This window comes from Bos taurus, chromosome 22 (genome assembly GCF_002263795.3).
Source record: "Bos taurus isolate L1 Dominette 01449 registration number 42190680 breed Hereford chromosome 22, ARS-UCD2.0, whole genome shotgun sequence".
In the NCBI taxonomy this organism is placed as follows: domain Eukaryota; kingdom Metazoa; phylum Chordata; class Mammalia; order Artiodactyla; family Bovidae; genus Bos; species Bos taurus.
In genome coordinates, this window is record NC_037349.1 from 50,399,018 (window position 1) to 50,420,279 (window position 21,262).

Genomic DNA, 21,262 nt, shown 5'->3' on the forward strand with positions numbered 1-21,262 from the left:
CGCTCCCGCTGTACCTGCGGTCTCAACCGCAAGCAGCCTGAGAACTACCGCTAGACACTTTCAGGCCCGCGCTCCGCCCCAGGATTCTTCACGGCCGCGGGGCCGTTAAGCCCCGCCCCCCGAGGGTTCGTCCAATCGGGACCCAACCTTCCGTGCAGCCACTTCCGATCCTCTCACGGAAGTTGCGCCGTGGAGCCAAATTCGAAGCTAGTGAAGACGCGGAGGCACGGCCACCAAGCTGGACCCGTCGCCGTTTCCTTGGCTACCTCGGCTACTCGAGACCAGTCATCATGCCTATCCGTGCGTTGTGCACCATCTGCTCCGACTTCTTTGATCACTCCCGCGACGTGGCCGCCATCCATTGCGGCCACACCTTCCACTCGCATTGGTGAGTGAACGCTGTGTTGGAGCTGGCCCCTCGCTCCCGTAGGGCTACCGGACAGTAGGGTGTCGGGGCTCCGGGCGACCCGTCCCCGGAGCCCAGACTGGTGATGAGGAAGGCATTAGATGGGAATCCCACGAGAGTTCCTGACCTAGGCAGAGGCGAGTTGTGTGGCAGGCTTACCGGAGGAGGTGACAGCTGAGCTGAGGCTGGGGGTGGGGACAGGGGGAGGTACAGGCTTGGTTTAATGAAGACTGAGTAGAGGTTTCTTTGATTGGCTTGCAGAGAGATGTGGTTTCAAAATTATTTGTCCTTGCAGATGCTTTCACCACATTAGTGAGCCCTTTGTTTTCTGCCAGACCTGGTAACCAACAGTCTACTGGATTTGTTGTGGTTTGCTTGATGATTTGGAATGATTCTGTCCGATTCTGTCCAGAGTCGTCTTCTTGGTCAGACACTCCACGGTATTCACTGACCTAAGCAAACCCAAATTAACATCAAATGGCAAGGAGGTGCTCTCGAATCAAGGTGTTCTGCTGATTGGTAGGACCATTCTGTTGAGTGCACAGCTGGTGGGGGGACCCCCTGGTAGCTGTGGACAGGCTGATTCCTGAGTTTCTTTTTTAAATTGTGATGAAATACGTGTAACATAAAATTAACCATTTTTTACTTTTCCTTTTTTTTTCTTTCCCCCACTATACACTGTTCTATTGGAGTAATATATATATATATATATATATATATATATATGACTTAACATTTAAAAAAATTTTATTGTAGAATAGTTGATTTACAATGTTGTGTTGATTTCAGCTATACATAAACTTATACATGAATATGTTTGAATATTCATGCTGCTGCTGCTGCTAAGTCACTTCAGTCCTGTCCGACACTGTGCAACCCCATAGACAGCAGCCCACCAGGCTCCTCTGTCCCTAGGTTCTCCAGGCAAGAATACTGGAGTGGGTTGCTATTTCCTTCTCCAATGCATGCATGCATGCTAAGTCACTTCAGTTGTGTCTGACTCTGCAACCCCATCATGGACAGCAGCCCACCAGGCTCCTCCGTCCATGGGATTCTCTAGGCAAGAATGCTGGAGTGGGTTGCCATTTCTTTCTCCACATTTAACACTTTGCAAAAGCTTACTTAACAAAAAAGTTCAGTTATGAAAATGTATATGACCTGATTTTTATATCATAGTAAAATAGGCCCTTTGGAAAGGACATATGGAAGCAATTGATTTTTCTGGTGAACACACCCTTAATTTATACTTGCTCCAAAACTTCTGATATGATGATACTATTTTCTCATATTAATACCATTTCAGTATTGTTCTGTTGCCCAGCTTCACACATTGATCTCTTACAAGATTCATAAAGGAATCAAATTCCTGCAATATTTCTTGGACGTGTCTGCCACCATTTAATTTCAATGAAAACTTCAAAAATTTAAAAAATTTTTCAGGAGAATGTTTACTCAGTGAGCTCGAAGATGCTTTCCATTTTGACCATTTTAAGAGGACAATTCAGTGGCATTAAGTACATTCACAGCGTTGTGTCACCATCACCACTATTTCCAGAACGTTTCCATCAGTCCAAACTGAATCCTTTAAACAATAATTTTCCATTCCCCCCTTCCCACAGCCCATGGAAACCTCTAAACAGAGGTTTAGAAAGTAAAACTACTTTCTGTCTCCGTGAATTTTTCTTTTCTAGGGACCTCATATAAGTGAAATCACATTTGATTCTTTTAAGTTTGGCTTATTTCACTAAGCATAGTGTTTTCAAAGTTCATCCATGTTGTAGCATGTTTCAGAATTTTACTCCTTTTTATGACTAAGGGATTATTATTCATTGTATGAAAATAACCCATTTTGTTTGTCGCTTCATCTGTTAATAGACATTGGGTTGTTTCCATGTTTTGGCTACTGTGCGTAATGTTACTATGAACATTGGTGTACAAGTATATTTTCAAGTTACTAGTTTCATTTATTTTGGGTTATCCCGAGAGGTGGACTAGCTGGATCATATGGTAATTCTATGTTTAATGTTTTGAAAAACTTCCCTTCTGTTTTCCTGTGTCAGCTGTACCGTCTTATGTTCCTACTAACAATTCACAAGGGTTCCAGTTTCTCCACATCCTTGCCAAACTTTTTTTTTTAATAATAGCCATCGTAATGGGTATCTTTGCTTTTCCTGTCTGTGTTTAAAGCTATCAGTTTCCCTCTTGGCACTGCTTTTGCTGTCTTACACGGTTTTGATATGTTTTCATTTTCATTAATCTCATGGTATTTTCTTATTTCCCTTGCGATTTCTTCTTTGACCCATTGGTTATCTAAGAGTGTGTTGTTTAATTTCCACACATTTGTGAATTTTCCATTTTTCTTCAGTTATTGATTTTTAGTTTCATTCTATTTTAATCAGAAAATCTATTTTGTGTGATTTTCAATCTTTTAAAAAATTTTAAGCTTTGTTTTGTGGCCCACCATATGGCCTATCCTAGAGAATGTTCCATGTGCACTTGAGAAGAATGTGTTTTCTGCTATTGTTGGGGGGAGTATACATCTGTTAGGTTAGTTGGTATAAAGTGTTGTTCAAGCCTTCTGTTTCCATATTGATCATCTGTCTGATTGTTCTATCCATTATTGAAATTGTGTAATATTAACACCTCAAACTTTTATTATAGAACTTGCTATTTCTCCCTTAATTCTGTACAATTTTCTTTCATATATATATTTCATGTCTATTTTGTTAGGTGTATATGTTTATAATTGTTATTTCTTGTTGGAGTGAGCCTTTTATCAATATATAAAGTCATTATCTCTTGTATGCTTTTTTGACTTAAAGTTTGTTTTGTCTGACAATAATATAGTTACCTCAATTCACTTTTTGTTACTATTTTTATTTATTCTGCTTGAAATTCATGAGGTTTCTTTAAAACTTGTGGAACAATTTCTTTACTCAGTTCTGGGAGACTATCAGCCATATTTCTTCATATATTGCCTCTATTCCATTATCTCTTTTCTTTCTATGTTAGCATCTCACTTCTGCTGTAACAAATTACCACTAACTTAGTGGCTTAAGACAACAGAAGGTCTTTTCGAGGTCAGAAGTCCAAAATGGGTCTTGCTTGGTTAAAATGAAGATGGAAGTGGGGCTGTGCCTTCTTTGGCTCATGGCCTCTTTCGCCATCTTCAGAGTCAGCAGTGTTACATCTTCAAACCTCTCTGTATGACTCTTGACACTCTGTCTCTTTTATAAGGATGCTTGTGATTACATGAGACACCCCTGGATAATCTCCCCATCTCCTTAACTTAATCACAGCTCCAAATTACTCTTTTTGTATAAGGTAGCGTATTCACAAGTTTTGGTAATTAGGACATAGAGGTGAGGGCGTTATTTTACCTAATGCTTTCTTCCTGAAACTTCTAATTATATGTATCCTAGACATCATGGTAACTTCTATATCTCTTATCATTTCTTACGTATTTTTCCACCTTTCTAATTCTCAGTGTTTCCTCTGACATATCTTTCAATGTACTGATTCTTCAACTCTGCCTAAACTGCTATTAAATTCATCCATTGAATTCTTAATTTGGGCCATTTGTTCAGTTTTGGAATTTCTGTTTATTTCTTACTAAGTTCTGATATGTCACCTTTTATTTTCAAATTCTCTTTTGATGTTTTCGATCTTAATTTTTGTTTATCCGGCATAGTGTATCTGTCATGGTGAGTGACAGTTCCAGTGTCTGAAGTCTCTGTGGTTATGTTCTGGTTTACAATGTGCAGTGCTTTCTCTTGTGTAACTGTTTACTTTAAAACCAAGCATTGTATTGAAATATAGTATAATACATAAAAGTACAAATATAAGAAATGTATAGCTTGCAGAATTTTTGCAAACTGAACACACCTATGCAACCAGAATTCAGAGCAAGAAACTAGACATCAGCACTTCAGAAACCTCCTGCTGAGAAAGACTGGGACCGGGGACACTCTTCCAGAATGCTTGCATTTGCACCTAGACAAATGCCTCCTCAAACAACAGAATACAAAGAAACTATAAGGGACTAAAAGTAACTACATGCGTGCTCAGCTCGGGCAAACTATGAACAAGAACATACAAAAAGGCCAAAACCCAGCTGCCATTTCTGAGGTCCTGGAGCAAAACCAGGGTACTGTACAGGATCCCTCCACACAGGACCACCAAAGGGGTGGGCACACTGCCACCTAAGCTACCACTGTGGCTCAGCCTGCCAATCCGCCCCTCTGCACTCACCCCATATGAGGAACCCGCTCCTCACTCCCCTCTCCCCAGCGAGCAAGCAAGGACACCTGTTGCTTGTTTTTGCTCCCTCCTGGTGCAGTCCCAAGAAAGCCTTGCCTGAATTTCTCCTCTGGCCTCTTAACCAGTCTCTGTGGATTAAAGAGTCCAAGGGCCCCGTGCCAGAGAAGGCAATTGCACCCCACTCCAGTACTCTTGCCTGGAAAATCCCATGGATGGAGGAGCCTGCTGGGCTGCAGTCCATGGGGTCGCAAAGAGTCAGACACGACTGAGCGTCTTCACTTTCACTTTTCACTTTTTTGCATTGGGGAAGGAAATGGCAACCCACTCCAGTGTTCTTGCCTGGAGAATCCCAGGGATAGGAGAGCCTGGTGGGCTGCCGTCTATGGGGTCGCACAGAGTTGGACATGACTGAAGCGACTTAGCAGCAGCAGCAGCAGGGCCCCGTGCAGTCTTCCAGTTACTCCCACCAGTCCACCTTTCCTCCACACATGATAGCCACCGTCTTGACTTCCAGCAACATAGATGAGTTTTGCCTACCTTTTACTCTATGTGAATGGAATTAAACACAATTTACTGTTTGTTTGTTTTTTTTTTGGTATCAGGTTTCTCTTCTTCAATCTTACGTTAATGTAATTCACCCATAATTTGTTCTGAGTTATAGACTCATTCATTCTCATTGCTGTGTAGTATTCCGTCATCGTGCATGGTTAGCTTTGTATTATATGTATTTGAAAAAAATATTTATAGAAAAAAAAAATTGCAGTCTAGAAAGATGGTATCATCTTCCCAAAAGGACTGGTTTTCCCTGGTCCCTGGGGGGGATTGTCTACAAGTAGGCCAACTAGTAGATTGTCCACTACATCTTGATTTTGTTTTGACTGCACTACCTGGCTTGTGGGATATTAGTTCCCCAACCAGGCAGTGAAAGCACAGAGTCCTTTACCACTGGACCAGATAATGCCCTAGTAGAAGAATATTTTAAAGTTTAGGGCAGATCGATGGTGCGTAGCTGGGCTGTGTTTTACTTTTACTTCTGCTTGCTACCTCTCATTTACCCTCACTTTGAAAGTTACCCCTTTGGAGTATTATAATTCCTGTCTCTGAGGGACCCTGACTTTGACCATTGCCCCTAACCCCAGTCAAAGCCTAGAAAGTTGATAAAATTACAGCTCAGGGGAGAGAAGTCCAAGCCAGCAAGGGCAAAAAAAAAAAAAGGCCAGTTGGTTGGATTGCTTGCACTAGTCAGACCTTGTAGGATATACCATCACTACCTGAGGTGCTACCCTCCTGGGTGGGCAGGCGATGGGTCAGAGAGGAGCAGTTCAAATGCTGTAATGGTCAGGGTGGCTACCTGGCCTGTATGTCTCCCCTAAAACCAGTCTGTTTTTCTGTTCTCATTCCAGCCTAATTCAGTGGTTTGAGACAGCACCAAGTCGGACCTGCCCGCAGTGCCGAATCCAGGTAAAGTTGGTGGGGTGAAAACTCCTCAGCTAAAGACATTCCTTGCCAGGGAGCAAGGATGAGGAGAGGTCTCTGAAGCAAAGCAATGTCTTTGACCTGTCTGGACCATCTGGTTTGAGGCTGGTTGAGCCTCACTTGCGCTCTTAAATAGTGCGGGAGGCCTGCTTTTGCCCAAGGGGAGCTGGCAGATGGACTCGTTGCCTGGGCCAGTCTTCACCTGGCTAGATTTAGTCTCCTTATCTGCCTTTCCCCTGCAATGCCCACCACCTAGAGTTGGGGTATCTTTTGAGCAGTTACCACATGGATCTGTAATGACATGACTCAGTAACTAGTGGTACCCAGCTTGGGACACCTACAGGATTGCAGAGGTCACCTCTATTCAAGGGATGTGCTGTGAAAGGTTAGGCGGGAGATGGGCTTGGCTGCATGTCCCCTGTCCTCCTTGCCCATGACCCAGCTATGCAGTCACGCTGTGTCTTGTTCTTTCATTCAGGTCGGCAAAAGAACCATTATCAATAAGCTCTACTTTGACCTTGCCCCGGAGGAGGAGAATGTCTTAGATACAGAATTCTTAAAGGTACCCAGACTTTATCTCATTCTGCTGAATCCCAGGCCCTCTGAGAGTTCACTTTCTGCTCCTACCCAGGGAGGGTACCTAGAGTCTGGAGATGGGTTCTGGAAGGGGAGACTTGATAGAGAATTCAAGGCTGGGACAGTCAGAGCAGAGAATAATTGACGATGTTCCAGTCATTGGAGAAATCCTCTGTCAGGAAGGGAGCCACTTGACTGTGAGCCCTCCTCTTGGGATTTCAGAGCAGTTCTGACCATAGTTTAGAATGTGTCTCTCGAAGTCCCCTCACCTTACAAAGAATGTACAACCATCTTTTCCAGTCCTCAGCCAGGGAAGACGTGCGAACCCATTGTTCGCAAACCTGCCTGTGCCTCACAACTGCCTGGGCAGCTTGGTGTGTATCCAGGTGCCTGAGTCTTTCCCAGAGCAGGAGTGGAGGGCAGGGCCCCTGGAATCAAGATATGCAGCCAGGATGGAAACCCACACTGCAGGGGAGGATGGGTGGGTTCCCTCCCACACTTCTACTGCTTCCCCCTCCCACACTTCTACTGCTTCCCCTCCAAGCCCAAGATTTAGCTTGCTTTGTGCACAAAGGGATTGGATTGGCAGAAACCTCTCAAGGAAGTGGGATTGGGGTTTGCAAGTGAACCTGGACTCTGAGGGTTAATTTTCTGGGCATCTGTCAGATTAGGATTCATTTGGCCCTGGCCCCCGGGGGGGCTGTGACGTCCTTGGAACCTCACTGCTTCAAGACGTGGAGCTTTTGTGCTTAAAGCTAACGTGTTCATCGTCATGGTAACTGCTCCCAGTTTTAAGCCGTGTCCTCCTTGTGAGAAAAGCAACAAAGGCAGCTTCAGTTCTTTCTGATTTTCTAAGCCATATCTGGGAGACAGGAAGGCAAAATCTTGAGTAGTTTGGAGCAAGGGCTTGGAAGGCACCCTGCTTGGGTGTGGAAGGTGCTAGGGGACTAACAGTAAGGTTGAGCTGGCAGCTGCTCTCAGGCAGCCTGTGTGTGCCCTTTTCTACCCATGGCTTCTAGCTGAGATGTCCAGCCTGTTTAACCAGCTCAGCCACCAATAGCTCCTGCCCCAAAGTCCTGAGTAGAGAGTTTGACAACAGGAGCTTAGCCACAACAGGGACCCGGCCTTATATTGGTCATAATATGAGTTTTGCATTGACCTGGGAAGAGTAACCTGGATGAGGATTGTTCTGCATCTAGCTACCATCACGGACCCTAGGCCAAGTCTTTGAGGTCTACTGAGCCTGGTTTTCCTGCTTATGGAGTAGGTACATCTCTTGCCCACAAGGGTGTTGAGTGCATGGGACTCCTGAATGGGAGTTGGGCTCTCTTCTGCCCCAGCCTCTCAGTGGTTCTGTGGCAGTGGCTTTGGAACATATGTACAGGCTTGGGGAGGCTCATTTGACCCTCACAACAGTCTGGTTAGAGCCTAGCACAGGTGAGGTTTCATCTAGGGGTGAAGAGTTGTCTTGGCTCCCCTACCCTATTGGATTCTGGGGCTGGAAGAGTCCTGGTAGACAGAGCCAGCTTAGGGCTGGGAGCGGGTAGACTGTGAAGCAGGTAGGACCCAGGGTGGAGGGAGCAGTGTGGCCCAGGGTGCTTGGCCATCCCAAATCTGTGTCCCCACTGGGTCCAGCTAATGCCAGGGAAGGTCAGGACGGGCACAGGCCCGAGGAAACAATGGAAGCTTCTGCCATAAAACCAACTGCGCAGGCCAGGCTCCACTTCTTTTGCCCCCTGTTATGCCTCTTTTCCCGTCCTAGGGTCTTGTACCTGAGATTATCCTCATTTTACCGACTTTTAAAAAGACACTCAGATAAAGCAAGGCTTCTGTCTCCCTTATTGATCTCACTTGGCCTTGAGGAGCAGCAGGTTCATGCTTCCCTGGGCCCACAGGCCTCATTGTCCCCACCTGGGGCTCCCCACAGACCTTATGTGAGGCTGGGTGGGGGCCAGCTGTGATGCCTTCTTGCTGCTTACTGTGAGTATTGCCTTGCAGAATGAACTGGATAATACCAGAGCCCTGCTTTCCCAGAAAGGTGAGTTCCCAGAGGCCTTGGGAAGCCCCTGACTTGGGTACTGGACTGAGGCCTGGGAGGAAGGCTTCAGCCTTCTGGCATATCCAGGGGCTCTCCCTGCTTGGTATATCCAAAAGTCTTATCAGCTCTTGTGATGACAGAAAAGGAAAGGAAAGGGAGGTGACTGATGCTGTTCACCCAGATGAGGTGAGCCTCTTCTTTGTCTGGGGCTGCTTGCCTAGGACCCAGGCTGGGAGGAGTCTACCTGACAGGTCAGAATATTGTAGTTGAGGGTTCCGTTGCCAGATTTGGCAGGAACCTGCTTGAGGGGTTTCCCACATAGCTCAGTTGGTAAAGAATCCACCTGCAATGCAGGAGACCCCAGTTTGATTCCTGGGTTGGGACGATCCCCTGGAGAAGGGATAGGCTACCCATTCCAGTATTCTTGGGCTTCCCTTGTGGCTCAGCTGGTAAAGAATCTGCCTGCAATGTGGGAGATCTGGGTTCAATCCTTGGGTTGGGAAGATTCCCTGGAGAAGGGAAAGGCTACCCACTCCAGTGTTCTGGCATGGAGAATTCCATGGACCGTATAATCCATGGGGTCACAAAGAGTCGGACACGACAGAGTGACTTTAACTTTGACTTTTTCAGTGCTTGAGTTCTGGGATGATGAATTAACTAGACCATGGGATCAGGGAGCAGTGAAATCTTTACTCCAGTAACTCTGAGCGGCAGAAAAAGGGTCTCATCCCCAGAATGGCTAGGCATCCCTGGTTTGGTGCTTGCCAGAGAGATAAGCAGGCTGCCTGACTTGTGGCCCACAACTTGTTCCTCACCTGACTCGGGTGGGGTGCTGGGGCCCAGGGGCCCAGGTTCTCATAGTGCATAGTGGACAGGCTTCTCCTCTCCCTCTGTCCCCCACCCCTGCTCCAGAGAAGGAAAAACGAGACAGCCAGCTCATCATCGACTCTCTGCGGGACACGCTGGATGAGCGCAACGCCACTGTGGAGTCCCTGCAGCGGGCCTTGGACAAGGCCGAGATGCTGTGCTCCACCCTCAAGGTGAGTCCCCAGCCCCCGTGGGCACAGGTTGGTGGGGAGATACAGTCTTCCTCCTGGGCTCACCACTGTGGGCTTGTCTTTTGTGTCTGCCTTGGTCAATACTGTGGTCTGTACAGCTGTAAAATGGAGGGAAATTCCATCTTCCCCAGGCCTCCCACCCAGCCCTTGAGAAAAGGGTCGTATTGCCCGCATCTGTGGATGTTGTACTAGTTAGTTTGGAGAGGTGAGGCCTGCCCAGTGCTTCGTGGAAGGACTGCTCAACCAAGACCTCAGTGAGCCTAGGCCATGTTTCCCAAAGTGGTTTGTACTCCACTGACAAAGCCAGCCTGAAGAACCTTCCATTAGCTTGCCTGTCCTTGGCTGGGCTGCTCTCTGGAGCCAGATCAAACAGCATCCCAGAGAGGAGCAGGGGGCCTTTGAAGTCGGCTGTGCTGAGCTGACCGGGCAGATCAAAGCCTTCAGAGCAAGCGGCTCTAGAACCAGATGAATTTTGTATCAGCCTGGGTTGGTGAGCCTCTTGCTCTCCAAGGGGCAGGAAGTGATTGATCTGAATCCACAGTTGAAATTCTGACCTCATATGAAGGAGCCAGTCATTGCTGGATGCCATTTGAGAAGGAAAAGGACCCATCCGGGTGAACAGATAGGGCCCCAGGGTGTTCGCCATTTCTGGCTCTGCTTGGTGGCTGGATTGGATCACGTGGCCTGGCCAATGGGAAGGAAGGAGCAAACCAGCACCTGGCCACAGAGCAGGAGTGTGTTGGCATTCCCAGGTCAGAGATGAAGTGGCCAGGTGCTGAGGGCAGCTGTCCTACCCTGGCAACTGTCCATAGCTGATGGATAGCACAGCCTGGATCTGTGCTCCAGGCTTCTTCAGCTTCCTCCACAGTCCCTGGACTCTGGCAGCCCCCAGCAGGCCTTTAGATGCTGAGAGTGGGCTATACCGATGGTAAGACGTATCTCAGAAGGAAGCAAGCCAAGGGGGTGAGGAAGCAGCTGGTCCAGGGCCTCGTAGCAGCAAAAGCACACGTCAGAGTGGGGCCCAGGAACCTTACCTCCTGGGGCTAGAGCACACGCTTATCAGCATTTTCAAAAGCAGACAGTTCTAGGGTGGAGTTCTCCCGGCGATTTTAGCCTTGGCCCCTGGAACCTCCAAGCAACAGACATGTGGGGGTGCGTTTGCTCTTCAGAAGCAGATGAAGTACTTGGAGCAGCAGCAGGATGAGGCCAAGCAAGCACGAGAGGAGGCTCGCCGACTCCGGAGCAAGATGAAGAACATGGAGCGGTGAGCTTAGAGCGGGGGCCTACCCTGTGCCCTTGCACCCCCGGGGCACAGCTCTCAGGGCTGCAGCAGGGGTGGCTCAGCTCAGTGGCTCAGCTCCCCGTAGGCCACGGGGGGCTCAGGCCTTACTCAGCCTCTGCAGGCTCCTCTGCTTTCCATGGGAAACCTGGCCGGCTTTTGTTCTAAGAACCTCTCCCTGGGCATCCCTGACCTGAGACCCTCTGTCAACAACCCCTTCTCCCTCAGCAGCATCCCTACAGCTGTGCTGAGCTCTGCGATGGGGCCTTTCTTTGGGCAGAGCTGCCTGCTAAAGCATCCTAGCAGCTCAGGCTGTCTCCATAGCAACGGCAGCAAAGGGAGGCAGAGCTGCACTGGGTACCTACCCATCAGCCTCCAGATTTTAAATGCCGTGGGCTGGGTGTTTTTCAGAATCGAGCTCCTACTCCGGAGCCAGCGGCCTGAGGTGGAGGAGATGATCCGAGACATGGGTGTAGGACAGTCCGCGGTGGAGCAGTTGGCTGTATACTGCGTGTCCCTCAAGAAGTGTGTACTCTGGCCCCTGTATCCAAGCTGAGTCGTGGCCCCCAAGCCATGCCCCTCCTTGTGTTGCCCATTTCTTGTGAAGCAGAGCAGGCAGAGTGATGAGCAGGCTCTGGAGCCCTGCTGCCTTTGTTTGAACCACATCCCACCTCTTACTGTGTGGCCAGGAGCCAGTTTCTTAACGTCTCTGATCCTTAGCTTCCTGAACAGATAATAATAACCTGCCTCACAGAATTATTGAGAGAATTGCATGTGAATTATAAGTGTTATTTCTAAGGAGGTTAGGGTTAGCACAGCTCGCCATGCTCCAGTTTGATATCTGGAGCCTGTTCCCCATTAGCATGCGGTTACTGACCCCGCCTGGCTTGCATCAGAAACTTAGCTCAGGTGTTCACTCCCCTGGGTGTGGGATTGGAGAAAAGGGGCCACTTGGCTGACAGGTATGAAGGATCCCCAATGCCTCGTGTGCAGCCAGGTGGTATAGGGGGCCTCCTAGTGGGGTCAGGGTTTCCTGCACACCCTCTCAAATTTCCAGTGCCTCCAAGTAGGCAGGAAACAGAGATTCACTAGCCCTTCTAGCATTTGGGGTGCTCAACCCCCTGCAGTGCCAGCTGGTCCCTGCTAGGCTCTGGTGTCAGAGTTGGAATGAGAAGGGCTGGGGGCTTGGGCTGGGCTTTGTGTTTGCTTGGTGCTGTGACTCAGTCTGACCAGGGGGTGTCCCAGGCTGACATCTCTTTTCCGTGGTCCCTTCATAGAGAGTACGAGAATCTAAAAGAGGCACGGAAGGCCTCAGGGGAGCTAGCTGACAAACTGAAGAAGGACTTGCTTTCTTCCAGAAGCAAGGTAACTTAATGGGGAGCCGAGCGCCAGGGGAGAGGTGGCTGTCCTTCTGTCATGCGTGTGAGTCTCTCCTAGGCCAGGCCCTGGGGCTGTGGGATGACTCCTGGCTTCTGGTCCTCACTAGGCACTGACTCTGGCTTGTGTGGCTTGTCTGCTTAGGGTGGCAGGTCATGCAACTGTCGCCCCAACAGCTGCACACTTCTGTTCCCCATACCTCTCAGCTGGCTGGGGCACACAGGTCCCAAATGTGATGGCTTCAGAGGCCTGTTTTTTGTTCCAGGCCTAGAGTAGGAGGCCTCTTGTTCTTTTCTTTGTGGTTTGTTTATTTATTTATTGTGCGTGTGTGTGTGTTTTGCCATTTGGCTTATTCCCCTTGTTCCTCTGTTCCCTGGCCAGGGATTGAACCTGGGCCGTGGCAGTGAAAACCCAGAATTCTTACCACTAGACCACCAGGGGACTGACTCCCTGTAGAAGGCCTCTTGAAACCTGAATCAGTCAACACAGCTGCTTTTATTTCTGGGCATGGTGCATGTCAGGGTAGGGATGTAGGGAGGAGCCCTGGACTGCTCCAGATGAACACTGCCAGACTAAGACAAAGGTCCAGCCCCGTGGAGCTCGGGTCTTCCCTGTGTCCCCCGCTCCTCCTGGGTCTGGGCTCCCATGAGCTAGGGTAGCAGCAGGCAGGGACAGGGCATACAGCCACCCCTGTGTTCGTCCTTCGCTCCTTACACTTTCTTGCAGTTGCAGACAGTCTGCTCTGAACTGGACCAGGCCAAGTTGGAGCTGAAGTCGTCTCAGAAGGACTTACAGAGTGCTGACAAGGAAATTGCGGTGAGAAACATCTACGAGCAGATGGGAAGGAAGGGTGGTTTATGTGCCCTCCAAGACGTGGGCTGGGTGAGTTCTGCCCACAAACCCTGCATCAGTCAGTGGTTGCAGCTCTGGACTCCCTGTATCCTCCTGGTTCGGGGTCAGGACAAGAATCTTGGCCTTTGATCTGGAGCCTGGGCTCCTTAGCAGAGGACAGAGAGCACAGGGGTCTTGCTCACAGTCTGTCCTATACCTGTATCCTTGAGGTCACCAGAGGAGGAGGAGGTCACCAGAGGAGGTCACCGCCAGAGGGGTTCTGAGGTCAGGTGGTCCTGGCCTCCTGAGCCTGATATTTGACCTTCAGGCCTTGTTCTGGTCCCAGTGGGCTTGCCTTTCATGCGTACTGCTCACGTCCGTGGCGGTCACTCTGGACTTGGTGCCTCAGCCTTTCTTTCACACTCTTCTCTTTCCTTCCTGAAGAGCCTGAAAAAAAAGCTGACGATACTGCAGGAAACCCTGAAGCTGCCACCAGGAGACAGTGAAACTATCAACCGCCTCGTTTTAGAGAGGTTCGTTGACCCTCTGGGGTGGAACAGGGACTCCAAGCTGGAGGAGCTCCCTGGTAAGGGTGTCTTCACCCTTTCTGGCTTTGTGGGGGTTAGGTGGCCCAGGTCGGTCTGAAGGTTGTGGACCTCCTGGCCTGAGTGACAGCCAAGACTGAGCTGAAAAGCAGCTTTGAGGCAGGCCCTGGGCTTTGACAAAGAGAGGCCAGAAAGGACTTAGGGATGGTCAGAGAAAGGGGAGGAGCATCCTGTGTATGGAGCAGCTCACCTAATATATCCGCCTGCCGCAGGTTCTGAAACAAACATGAAACCACCCACCAAAAGAACTTTCCTCTGGTCCTAGCACCAGCACACTAAAGCTGCCAGCAGAGGGAGCCAAGAGGCCGAGGGATGGGTGTCCCTGCCTGGGTGGCCGCCTGGAAGCAGACAGGCTGAGAGGGTCCTCAGGCCTGGCTGGCCCGCTGGTGGTCTGGACAGAAAACACAGCCCAGCGACCCAGCTGCTTTTATTCGAGCTGGTTTTCAATGTTGGAAAATCACTATGCTCCCTCTTCCGCGCATCCACTCGTTTGCTCAGAGCCTGCCCATCTAACTTAGGAGCTGCCTCCCTGACCCCTTCCCTTTCTACCACCTCTGTGTGAAGCTTGGAACCCATCCTCTACTCCTCCCATCTGTCCAGCATAGCAACTCCTGGGCATCCTGCCACTCTCTTGTGAAACACCTCCCAGGACCCTCTGCACTCAGCCCTCATGGAGCTGGCCTTGTGGGCGGGGTGGACCTTCAGGCTTCAGGCCAATCACACTGCCCCTCACAGCAGGACACCCCTTGCCTTACTGCTCCGTGTCCCCCTGCTTTGTGTCCCCCTGCTCTGTGTCCTGCTCCGTGTCCCCCTGCTTTGTGTCCCCCTGCTCTGTGTCCTGCTCCGTGTCCCCCTGCTTTGTGTCCCCCTGCTCCGTGTCCTGCTCCGTGTCCCCCGCTCCATGTCCCCCTGCTCCGTGTCCCCCTACTCCGTCCTGCTCCATGTCCCCCTGCTCCATGTCCTGCTCCATGTCCCCCTGCTCTGTGTCCCCCTCTCCGTGTCCTGCTCCATGTCCACCTGCTTTGTGTCCCCCGCTCTATGACCCCCTACTCCGTGTCCTGCTCTGTGTCCCCCCTGCTCCGTGTCCTGCTCCGTGTCCCCCTGCTCTGTGTCCTGCTCTGTGTCTTCCTGCTCTGTGTCCTGCTCCGTGTCCCTCTGCTCCGTGTCCTGCTCCGTGTCCCTCTGCTCCGTGTCCTGCTCCGTGTTCCCCTGCTCTGTGTCCTGCTCTGTGTCTTCCTGCTCTGTATCCCCCTGCTCTGTGTCCCGCTGCTCCATGTCCTGCTCCGTGTCCCCACTGCTCCATGTCCTGTTCTGTGTCCCCCTGCTCCGTGTCTCCCTGCTCCGTGTCCTGCTCCATGTTCCCCTGCTCTGTGTCCTGCTCTGTGTCTTCCTGCTCCGTGTCCCCCTGCTCTGTGTCCCGCTGCTCCATGTCCTGCTCCGTGTCCCCCTGCTCTGTGTCCCGCTGCTCCATGTCCTGCTCCGTGTCCCCCTGCTCCATGTCCTGTTCCGTGTCCCCCTGCTCCATGTCCCCCTGCTCTGTGTGCCCCTGCTCTGTCCTGCTCTGTGTCCCCCGGCTCTTCTCCACACTGAAGGGTCCACTGTCCTCTGTACTCCCTTCCCTAGTCTCCTCGGCAGAAATGAGCTTACTGTCATCTGCACAGGTACTGCTTCATATTCAGATGCCACTGGGTGCCAGGGGCCACAGAGATGCTCTGGAGGCTTGTGTATACCCTGGTTCCTCCAGGATGTACACACCCAGCTGTGGCACGTGAGATCTTCCCTGACCAGCCATCGAACCCTCATTCCCTTCATTGTACAGCGAATTCCCAAACACCAGGCCACCAGGGAAGTCTCTAGGAACACTACTTGAATGTATGTCTCATATTCAAGCTCTGAAATTGCCAGCCCCTAGGGGAGTTGTTTGGACAGTCTCTAATACTGTCTACTGGCCATGATAAGTAGCACTGGAAGGAACATTCATCTGCTTCAGTCTGTGGTCAGCTCTCTGACAGGATCCTTGCATGCACTCTGAGAAATGCGGCTTCTTGAACAAAACGTTTTTCATTTGTGTATTTGGGTTTTCTGTGGGTTTCTGCTTGCTTCCTTGCATGTCTTCCAGACTTCTACTGTGTGAAGGATCAAGCCAAGGACTAATCTCTTTTTTCTGGAGAGATTAGGGTTTCCTTGAAGAATGGCTCTAAACCAGGTGTGAGCTCCAGGCCCCTGGAGCTGATCCATCTCTAATGCTTGAGGGGCTATTGCCGCTGTGATCTTGAGTAACCAAACTGTCTCTGCCTTACAGCCCAGCTCCTATGGAGATGGTGAGCCTGAAGCTTCGCCGGCCAGCCTTTGGTGATGATATTGACCTCAATGCCACCTTTAATGTGGACACTCCCCCAACCCAGCCCTCCAGCACCCAGTATGGCCTTGCCAAGAGGCTCTTCCCTAAGAAGGCACAGTAAGTGGTAGTCCCCGGCTTTCCACAGCCTGGAGGGAGGATGGCTAAGAGATCTCTGCAGGTCCTGGGCTAACAGCTCTGAGTGGCTGACGGGGCACTGAGGGTTTGGACATGAATCTGGTCCCAGCACCTCTTCTTCCCTCTCCTGAGTACTCACTCTATACAAAGCCTTTCTCTTGCTTGTCTCATTAATCCTCACATCTCTCACAGTTCTCCTGTTCAGGACATTCCCAAGAAGATGCCCAAAGGCCCCAGGCAGGTAAGGCCCCTGAAGAAGTTCAGGCAGTCACCCTCCATCCTTGGGCAGGACTGAGTATGAAGCTGGTCTTCTGAGAGGTCAGGGTCTTGCCAGAGCCCTCTCACTCCTGGAGGACTGAAGCACTCTGGAGCCACCCTGGGAACCCTACTGCCTGTCCTTCCTGCCTCCGGATGAGGCACCAGAGATCCTGATCCTGTTCCCACATGCCTCCCACCCTCCTCTTTGCTGCCACCTGGCTCATCGAGCCTGGCTCTGGGGTCCCCTCTGCAGGAGTCCCAGCTCTCGCTGGGGGGCCAGCGCTGTCTAGGGGAGCCTGATGAGGAGCTGGCTAGTGCGTTCCCCGTCTTCATCCGGAATGCTGTCCTGGGCCAGAAACAGACCAAGAGGGTCAGGGCAGAGCCCTGCCGCAGCACAGATGCAGTGAGTGCGGTTTCCCACAAGGGAAAAGTGTCTGCCTTCTTGCAGGTGGAGCTGGGTGGCCCTAGCCCATTAGGCCAGCCCACTCACCTCTTCCTTCTGCTTTAGGTAAGGATTGGCTTCGATGGACTTGGAGGCCGAACCAAATTCATCCAGCCTGTATCCTTATTTTGTGGTGTTGGGCTGAGCTAAACTATGGTGCCCATATCATCCCTCACCTGTACCCCCAGACCCCAGCTTACTGGTGGCTGCGGCGCTAGGTGGGCAGAGCCAGACCTTGCCCTGTGTAGCAGCCCTGCCCACCCCCAAGGCTGAGCCCTGCGTTCCAGTCCTCTCTGTAGGCCTCTTCCTTGACATTTCCTTCAGACCGACACAACTATGATCCGCCCACTGCCGGTTAAACCAAAGCCCAAGGCCAGGGCTAGGCAGAAACTGGGGGCCAGGACAGCGCCCACCCCCTCCCAGGCCACGCTGGACAATTTCCTGTGGCAGTGAAAACAGTGAGTCTCATCAGTGGCCAGATGCATGCCTCTGACTTAGGCCGAGGACTGGTGACTGGCTTGGCAGAGGGTTTGGCAGGCATGGCCCCTCTTCTAGGACCAGCCATGTGGACAAGGATAAATAAGAAGATGGGGGTGAAAGTGGGGCCCAGAAACCTACTTTTCCTGCACACACCCTGCCCCACCTCCATCATACTGGGTCTCCCTGTGGGGGCTGACGTGATCAGCTCAGTGTTCCTTCCAGCAGGGCTTGCCCCTTGTTCCAGACTTCCATTTATAGCCATGATCAGATGTAACTGGGCTACTTCTGGTCCTCAGACCAGGGTCTTTTGTTGACTGTAAGCACCAGTCTTGAGGCTTCTCAGGCCGCCTCGGCCCGCCCAGGCTTCTGCCTGCCTCTGACTTGCTGTTGGCATGGCCTGGGCCAGGCAGGGCAGGGGATGGGCAATGGTGGTAGGGAGAGGAGGGGGGAAATTTCTATGTGAAATAAAAAAGATGCAGTCTTTTTCTTCCTGGCTCTGGGAGGGTAAATTTGCACTCACTTCGAAAAACTGACTTGCATGATTTTCTAAAGGGGGGGACCTTCACCTAGACCCAGACCCAGAAATTCCACCCTTAGGCATGTGCCCTCTCAAAGAGCACAGGGAGACACTAACAAGAGCGATTTATCACCTAGCTTTGTCCACAGTCTGTAACCTGGGCACAGTGCAAGGCCATAAGCAGGAAAGCAAATGGGTGAACCAGGGTCTAGACACAGGGAACTCACAGCAAGCACAAGTGACCTGTGACGACAACCCCTTCTTCACCTTTCAACTCCACCAGCCAAGTTGCTAGTCTCCGCGGTTTGGCTTCAAGAGCACTTTCTTCCGGAAGACTTCTCTTTTAAGTCCTAACTTGGGTGAGGACTTGGGCTTCCCTAGTGGCTCAGCTGGTAAAGCATCTGCCTTGCAGGGCAGGAGACCCAGGTTCAATCCCTGGGTGAGGAAGATCCCTGGAGAAGGAAATGGCAGCCCACTCTAGTATCCTTGCCTGGAAAATCCCATGGACAGAGGAGTCTGGTGGGCTACAGTCCATGGGGTTGTAAAGAGTATCTGAGCATGTTAGGTGAGGACCCCTAAACTTCCCTTTCTCATTACTGGGTGAGTGTTCGCCTGTTTCTGCACATTTCAGCATGAACCTGGCATAAGAGAGATTGCTTCAGACTGAGAGTGCCCGTCTGCTCCCCTGCAGGTGCGTGGCAGCCTGGGGCTTCTTGGGGGGAAGTGATGCTCTTGATTATGGGAGTTGGACTCCTTTGGTGCTGCCTCGAGCCAAGGATGGTTAGGGAGTGGAAGTGCAGCATCAAATTAAGTGCAGTGGCTGGCTAATAGCTTTCTTATAGATCAGTAATCATAGAATTAAAAACCGAGAAACAAAAGAAAAAATAATAATATTAAAAACCCAGCAAAACCCAGCACCAAGAAAGAAGAAGAAAGGAAACAAAATATTTAGGTATAAATCTAACAAAATATGTACAAGATCTCTGTGAAGGTAAACTACAAAGCTCTAGGTCTATACATACAATGGAAGATTATTTAGGCTTTAAAAAAAAAATTCTGAAACATGCTACAGTGTAAGTGAATCTTGAAGACACTAAGCTACGTGAAATAATCCAGGGGCAATTCCATGTATATGCGATACCAAGAGTAGTCAGATTCACAGAGACAGAAGGTAGCATGGTTATTGCCAAGAATGGGAAGGAGGGAATGGAAAGTTATTGTCAAATGGGTTGTGAGTTCCAGTTTGAGAAGCTGAAATTCTGGACATGAATGGTGGTGTTGGTACAACAACATGCTTGTCTGTAATGCTACTGAACTGTGTATTTTAAAACATTAAATTTCATCTTATGTTTATTTTCTTACAATAAAAAAAAGGACCAAAATTCTGGTACATGCTACAACCTGGATGAATGTTGTAAAGATAGGCTAAGTGAAAGAAACCAGACACAAAAGGGCACATATTTTATGATTCCACCTATATTCATTATCTTCAGTAGGCAGAGTCATGGAGACAAAGTGCAATAGAAGGTCCTAGGAAACGGGATGGAAGATTGATGAATTATTTTTTAATGGGTGCAGTGTTTCTCCTTGGGCTAAAATTGTGGAAATAGTGGTGTGGTTACACAACACTGTGAAGGTACTTCACGCCACTGAATTGTACATATTTAAAAATGATTCAAACCAGGCGGTCCAGTGGGTAATACTCCGTGCTCCCACTGTAGAGGGCATGGGTCCGATCCCTGGTCAGGGAACTAAGTTCTTGCATGCCACGTGGTGCGGCCAAAATATAAACAAAATTAAACATTAAAAATGAAAATGGTTAAAACCACAATTTTAAAATCCATCTATTTTAATGAGTGAAAAAAAATCAAGACTGGATATTGAATGTCATCAAATGTCTTTTGGTATCTACTGAAGACACCAGTTACTTCAGAATCTGGCCCTGGTTTCTGTACCTAGTACATATAACACATCCAATAAAGGTTTATTGAATGAAAGAAAACCCAGAATTGCCTACCACTTTACACCCACTAGGATGGGTATAATTTGAAAAAAAAGGAAAAACCAGTTGGACCATGTTGTGGAGAAGTTAAAAACTTACATACATTGCTGGTACAAAATAGTTGTTGGTCTGTCAAAAACTTAAACATGGAATTGCCATTTGACCCAACAATGCTGCTGCTGCTAAGTCACTTCAGTCGTGTCCGACTCTGTGTGACCCCACGGACGGCAGCCCACCAGGCTCCCCTGTCCCTGGGATTCTCCAGGCAAGAACACTGGAGTGGGTTGCCATTTCCTACTCCTAGGTACATACCCAAAGAAATAGAAAACAGGTGCTCAAATACTTGTTCAAGAATGATCATGTAGCACTATTCATAATATTCAAAAAGTGTTAACAATTCAAATGTCAACCGGTGACTGGATAATGTCTTCCCTGGAGGCTCAGCTGGTAAAGAATCCGCCTGCCATGCGGGAGACCTAGGGTTGATCCCCGGGTTGGGAAGATCCCCTGGAGAAGGAAACGGCTACCCATGCCAGTATTCTGGCCTGGAGAATTCCATTGACTGTATATAGGGTTGCTGAGTAACAAATTGTGATACGTGCCTCTCAGAATATTATTCAGCCACAAAATGGAATGATGTCCTGAGACATGATACAATTTGGATTACCCTCAAAAAGATTATAAGTGAAAACAGATACCAAAGGTCACATTTTGTATGATTCCTTTTATATAAAACATACAGAACAGGCAAATCCCTAGTGACAGAAAGCATGTATGTTTGCCAGGCGATAGAATGGGGGTGTGTAGCAAGTATCCAAGGTAGTTGTGTCTTTCGGTGGGTGATGAGGTTTTAAAAGTAGAGAGAGATGCTGATTGCACAACATTGTCAATACACTAAATCCCACTAAATTGTATACTTTAAAATTGTATACTTTAAAATGGTTATTTTAAACCATTTTATGGTTTATGATGTATAGGTTTTACCTTAATTTTTTTAAAAAAAGAATTTTTGATAGCACTTGGTTTATTGTGGAGTTTTGTGGGGAACTGTGGTCCATCCTCTAGAGGACTGGCCCTGGGTTCCTAAGAAGGCAGAAGGAGTGTGGGGAAGGTAGCCCCTCTTTTCTATTTTTTGCAACTTCCTCTGAATCTGTAATTATTTTAAAATATAAAGGACACAT

General features: G+C 49.3%; 1 protein-coding gene and 1 pseudogene across 1 annotated transcript; one reads left to right on the forward strand and one right to left on the reverse strand.

Annotated features, from left to right (window-relative positions):
- The first annotated feature begins 184 nt into the window (after nucleotides 1–184).
- TRAIP (TRAF interacting protein) lies at nucleotides 185–18,046 on the forward strand. Its single transcript, NM_001435158.1, has 15 exons — nucleotides 185–388; nucleotides 6,070–6,127; nucleotides 6,621–6,704; nucleotides 8,717–8,756; nucleotides 9,669–9,796; nucleotides 10,984–11,078; nucleotides 11,505–11,618; nucleotides 12,371–12,458; nucleotides 13,197–13,286; nucleotides 13,746–13,834; nucleotides 16,209–16,364; nucleotides 16,575–16,623; nucleotides 16,894–17,043; nucleotides 17,149–17,199; nucleotides 17,407–18,046. The coding sequence occupies exons 1-15, from the start codon at nucleotides 291–293 to the stop codon at nucleotides 17,533–17,535; spliced, it is 1,419 nt and encodes a 472-aa protein (NP_001422087.1). The 5' UTR covers nucleotides 185–290; the 3' UTR covers nucleotides 17,536–18,046.
- LOC107131693 (small nuclear ribonucleoprotein G-like) lies at nucleotides 1,519–1,907 on the reverse strand (annotated as a pseudogene).
- Nucleotides 18,047–21,262: the final 3,216 nt, after the last annotated feature.

Bases quoted from the DNA above. Each gene is read 5' to 3' on its own strand.
- TRAIP (NM_001435158.1), top strand. From the start codon at position 291: ATGCCTATCCGTGCGTTGTGCACCATCTGCTCCGACTTCTTTGATCAC. The intron at 6,705-8,716 runs GTACCCAGACTT...ATTGCCTTGCAG, and splicing joins TAGATACAGAATTCTTAAAG to AATGAACTGGATAATACCAG. The intron at 9,797-10,983 runs GTGAGTCCCCAG...TTTGCTCTTCAG, and splicing joins TGCTGTGCTCCACCCTCAAG to AAGCAGATGAAGTACTTGGA.